General features: G+C 55.3%; 1 protein-coding gene across 2 annotated transcripts; it reads right to left on the bottom strand.

The window, feature by feature from the left end:
• Nucleotides 1-899: 899 nt before the first annotated feature.
• On the bottom strand, nucleotides 900-4,999 carry RPS4X (ribosomal protein S4, X-linked). 2 transcript variants are annotated; one of them, XM_010079971.1, is made up of 6 exons: nucleotides 4,907-4,999; nucleotides 4,183-4,363; nucleotides 3,649-3,746; nucleotides 2,348-2,519; nucleotides 1,690-1,847; nucleotides 900-1,058 (listed from the first exon to the last, which is right to left on the bottom strand). In XM_010079971.1, exons 1-6 carry the CDS (start codon nucleotides 4,931-4,933, stop codon nucleotides 957-959), a joined length of 738 nt encoding a protein of 245 aa, XP_010078273.1. In that variant the 5' UTR covers nucleotides 4,934-4,999; the 3' UTR covers nucleotides 900-956. The 2 variants fall into 2 exon arrangements, with proteins under 2 accessions (XP_010078273.1, XP_010078274.1); XM_010079972.1 differs by having other exon boundaries at nucleotides 4,183-4,272; nucleotides 4,915-4,979.
• Between the last annotated feature and the right edge of the window lie 12 nt (nucleotides 5,000-5,011).

Raw genomic sequence — 5,011 nt, 5'->3', positions numbered from 1 at the left:
GGGAAGAGAGGACCACGGTGAACTGGCTGCTGCTGCTCCAGGCATCCTGGGGATGACCTGATCTAGTGTTTGACCATCCTCACAGTAAAAGTGTTCTCTATGTTCAGATGGAATTAAATTTGTGCCCATTGCCCCTTGTCCTGAAAAAAGCCTGGCTCCCTTGTCTTCATTCCCTCCCATCAGGTAGTTATCTACTTGGATAAAGTCCACCCAGCCTCCTCCAGGCTGAGCAGTCCCAGCTCTCTCATGCTCCGGTCCCTTCACCATCCTCACAGCCCTTTGTTGGGCTCTCATGCTGGTCAGCCCAGCACTCCAGACGCCTCACCAGTGCTGAGCAGAGGGGTAGGACTACCTCCCTTCTGACAATGCTCTAATGCAGCACAGGATGCTGTTGGCCTTTTTTTCCTGAGTAGATGCATTGCTGGCTCCACCTCTGGAGGAAAGGCACTAAAGAAGAGCAGCCTGTGAAGGACCTCCCCAGTACGTAGCTGCCAGCCAGGCTTGTGACACCAAGTGCCACCACCCTCGGAGCCCAGCTGACAGGTCAATGCACCACCCACCCCTGGTGCTGGTCACAGAGCCTCCCCTCTCTGCTCAGTCTCATGGTCATGGCCAAGCCCAGAGGGCCTCAAGCTTGTCTGGCGCCACTGGCTCTTCCTAGTCCCCTTCTCCTCCAGCACATCTCTAGAAACGATGTCCAGGAGTGTTGGTGTCAAACACCTTCCCAAGGATGGAGCAGCCTGGAGGCTCCCCCACCACTCCTCCGGGCCTTTCCTGAAGATGGCTCTGGCAGCTCCTCAGACCACCAGGAGTCTCCCCGGAGCAGCAGGCCCGTCTGAGGAGCAGAGCGCGACTTCACGCTGGCACGGCGCAGCTCCCCCCAGCCAGTCACACAGCCATTTGGTAACTGGTTTAATTAATACATGGAAAGGACCACTGCCACCCTGAGCTGGAGTTCACCCGCTGCTCTGCTTGGCTGCCAGTCTCTTGTCTCTCTCTTCAGCGATCGTCAGGCGGATGCCCTTTCCACGGGGCAGGCTGATCCATGGCTTGTTGCCCTGCAGCAAGGAAGAAGCCACCTCGTATCAGGACACCCAGACAAGGGCAGAGCTCTCCCTCCCCAGGGGGAAAAGCAGCAGGAGCCAGCCCCTGCCCACACTGGGCCATGTACATGTGCTCGTGGCACTGCCCCTACAGAAGCCCCTTAGGAAGCTGCCAAAGGTGTACAGGCCTCTATCTGCCTTTTCTGATCATGTCCATAAGGAATACACTTCAGCCAAAACCGAACACCATCCCTGTCCAAGCCGGACAGAAGAGCCCCTCAGGGATAGCAAGACAGCAGAGCCACTGGGGCAGGAGGGCACTGGCAGTCAGAGCTCTTGCCCAGGTCACATCAAGATCTGAGCGCTTAGCACTGCTCAGCTCCCAACTCTCAGAAGGTTTGAAAAAACACAGGGCTGCTTCTTGAAAATATCCCCATTCCTAAACTGACAGAGGTTTCCCTTTCCCTGAGCGGTCAGCCTGGAGCAGGCACAACCACAGGAAGCAGAGCCAGAACTGATGCCAGCACTGGAGCTTCACTGCATGGGAAGGCAGCTGCCTGCAGAAGACACCAAGGCCTCTTTCCTTCAGCCACCAGCCCCCAACACCAGGAGAGAACCCACCCACCTTGTGTCCACACAGGCTTACCTTGCCAATAACAAAGATGTTGGAGAGCCTGGTGGCAAAGCTATTGCCATTGGCGTCCTTCACATGAACCACGTCAAATGATCCAGGATGTCTCTCCCGGTTGGTGATCACCCCGATACGGCCCAAGTTGGCACCGCCAGTCACCATGCACAGGTTTCCTGGGGTGAAGGAAGACAAGTGTGACAAAATCTGGCACAAGGTGAAGGTGAAGGAAGACGAGTGTGACAAAAGCTGGCACAAGGTGAAGCCCTTCCGCTCAGGCTTTTTCAGGACCACTGGAGAAGGGCAGGGACAGAGCCGCACTGGCCCACAGAGCAGCCACTGGAGCACCTAGCGACACCTGTCCCACTGGAACCTTTGGGAGCCAAACTGCCCTCGTGCTCCAAGGCCCATACCAAACATTCCTCACCACCTTCTCAGTTACGTCAGCACCAAGGAGGTGTCACTCCAAGTCCCTATGCTAAATGCCTCCTGCTGCCAGCACATGGGAGGAATCCCAGCTGCAGGTGGAGATGTCCCACGGAATAACTCCTTTCCCACAGCTGCCACCACTGCCTCTCTACTTCATGACAAAGATGCCTGGCATTTGTACTTAACTTCCACTCTGCTCTTCAGGGTGGGGAAGAGTACAGGGTTTTACATGGGGTGCAAGACCTACCTGTGTCAAACTTGATGAAATCTGTGATCTTGCCTGTCTCTAGGTCAATCTGGACCGTATCATTGACCTTGATGAGGGGGTCCGGATAGCGGATAGTGCGGGCATCATGGGTGACCAGATGAGGGATTCCTTTGGTGGCCACGAAGATCTTCCTCACCTTGCACAGCTTGTACTGCAAAGAAAACCCAACACTGCTCAGCTGAAGCAGCAAGCAACACCACGGACCAGGGGACTCTTGACCCCAGAGAGATGCCAGCCACAGCAGGCCCCAGATTCCAAGCAAAATACCCAGACACTCCAGGGCTCGCAACAGGAGCCAAGGCAGTGACTTGCCCAGCCCACTGCCCCAGCAAAGCCTCTGGCAGGGCTGCCACATGGCTATGCTGCAGCCCCACCAGAAAACACCTGCGCTTCAGCAACAGCTTCAGACTCTCCATAAACGCTGACTGCACTTTCCCAGAGAAGCCTATGTTAGGGCAGCTTCCTCATTTTGCCCTGAAGCCCATGGTCACACGGTGGAGGCAGAGGCTGCCTTTTTTCCAGACTCAAGAGAGATCTGTATCGCCCTCCTCCAGGGCACCCTGGTTTTTTTTTCCCCCCTGCCTTGCACCCCTGACTGCTTCACAGACACTGTGGGACTCACAGGTCAACAGAGTGTTAGCCAGAGATGAAAGCACATCACAGGGCAGGCACAGAGGTGTCAAACGCACACCATAGCTGGCTACAGCATAGCCAGCTCTCCCCTCAGCATCACTGCGTGCCCGTACAGCCTGCCCTTAAGAAGGACATGCGAAGGAGAGCGCAGACACACCGAAGTGCTTGGGTTCAGGAAACACGTGCGGGAATCACTCCCTGACACCCAGGTCCAGAGGGTAGTTTGGTAAACATTTCCGTAACAGACCCAGGAAGGAACTCAAGGCTTTTGCACCACAGGCTGTACCATATTTCTGACCGCTGTTAGCTTGTGAAGCCCTACACTAAAGCTCACCACGCCACAGCAGAGCCACCTCCACCCCAAAGCTCCCTGTGGAGGTAACCCAGCCCATGCCAACAGCGGTCGTTTCAAGCAGCAGACAATGCACCTGCAGTCATCTGGGCATTGCCCTCACGTCACCAAAATATTTCCCCCCACCAAAGGCTTCGTACTCCAACCCTGAAGGCCCTGATCTTCTCAAGGCTGGCACAGACTTAGCTGTCAGGGAAGAGAGCCAACAGCTCCCATTCAGGAAATACCAAAGAGGAAACACTGCCCCACGCACACCCAACTGGGCCCACACTTACACCAAGCTGAAGCCCCTCACCTTGGCCTCTTCAGCTGTAATGCGGTGAACAGCAAACCGGCCCTTGGTATCATACACCAGGCGGAAATGCTCACCTGTCTTCTCGATGCTGATGACATCTGGTTTCAGAAAGGGAAATAAAATAGCAGCTGTTATAAGCTACGTTACCCAACACTGAAACTCAGCACAAAGCTCACACTGAAAAAAACCAGGGACTGCTGAACAATGCTTCAGGTGTGAATGACAAGGTCAGCAACTCCTCTCGACCACAGACTCACTGCAATCTTTTACTGTGCTACAGTGAAAATCAGCAAAAACTTGCACAGGGTGATGTCTGAACAGCAATTTGCACATACGCAAGCACGGAACTATAAGCTACAGATATCTGGCTTTCGTATTCATTGCAGTGCACAACTCCAAACTGAAAAACAACTACTTACACTCACCTTTTCTTCCATTACACTGGGAAAGCAAATCGTGCCACGCTCACAAAACATGCCCCCTGCCAGTGCAGCAGAGCTGCCTGAGGTAACTGCCCCAGCCCTCCCCGCTCACCCATGAAGCCTGCAGGGTAGGTGATGTCTGTGCGGACTTTGCCATCTATCTTGATGAACCTCTGCATGCAGATCTTCTTGACCTCATCTCCTGTCAGGGCATATTTCAGCCTGTTCCGCAGGAAGATGATGAGTGGAAGGCACTCTCTCAGCTTGTGAGGGCCTGTTGATGGACGAGGTGCCTGCAAACAGAAGCTTTCTGCTGGGTGCTCAAGCACAACAGCAGCATCAACTGTCCCCAAGGGAAGAATGCTATGGCCCCAACAGCTCTCACAGCAGCATCTGAGAACTGCTGCATGGAGCCTCACTGCTAAGCAGGTAGCAATAGGCTGCAGGTATTTTTTCGTGGTATTCACAGCGCCTTTCCCCCAAGTCTTGCCAGCTTCACAAAACACTGCCCTCAACACAGTACAACCACGTAGTGACCCACCCCAGTGAGAGAAAAACACAACAAGCAGATTACAAGACCCCAGCCGAGGACCCCGCTGCCATACCCCTTGCAAACGGGGTACACACGAAAGCTGTTCGCAAAGCCCCTCACAGCAAGCACCCCCTTCTCCCCTGCAGTGCCCAACTGCTCCAGATCACCACCACCCCCCGCGCAGCGCGCCTCATCACTCCCTCGGCGAGACTGTGAAGCCGCCTGGGGCCGCAGAGAAGAGGAAAAGCCTCTGTCGGGGACGGCGCGGGCCCCACCCCCAGCCCCGGCCTCGTCCCGTACTCACGAAGACACCGGTCAGCTTGTCCAGCATCCAATGCTTGGGCGCAGCCACGCGCTTCAGGTGCTTCTTGGGGCCGCGGGCCTACGGGACCGGACGGGATGTGTTACG

This window comes from Pterocles gutturalis, unplaced genomic scaffold, assembly GCF_000699245.1.
Source record: "Pterocles gutturalis isolate BGI_N339 unplaced genomic scaffold, ASM69924v1 scaffold40804, whole genome shotgun sequence".
Taxonomy (NCBI): Eukaryota; Metazoa; Chordata; class Aves; order Pterocliformes; family Pteroclidae; genus Pterocles; species Pterocles gutturalis.
The sequence above is the reverse complement of the archived record's forward strand: the minus strand, read 5'-3'. Positions and strand labels throughout refer to the sequence as shown.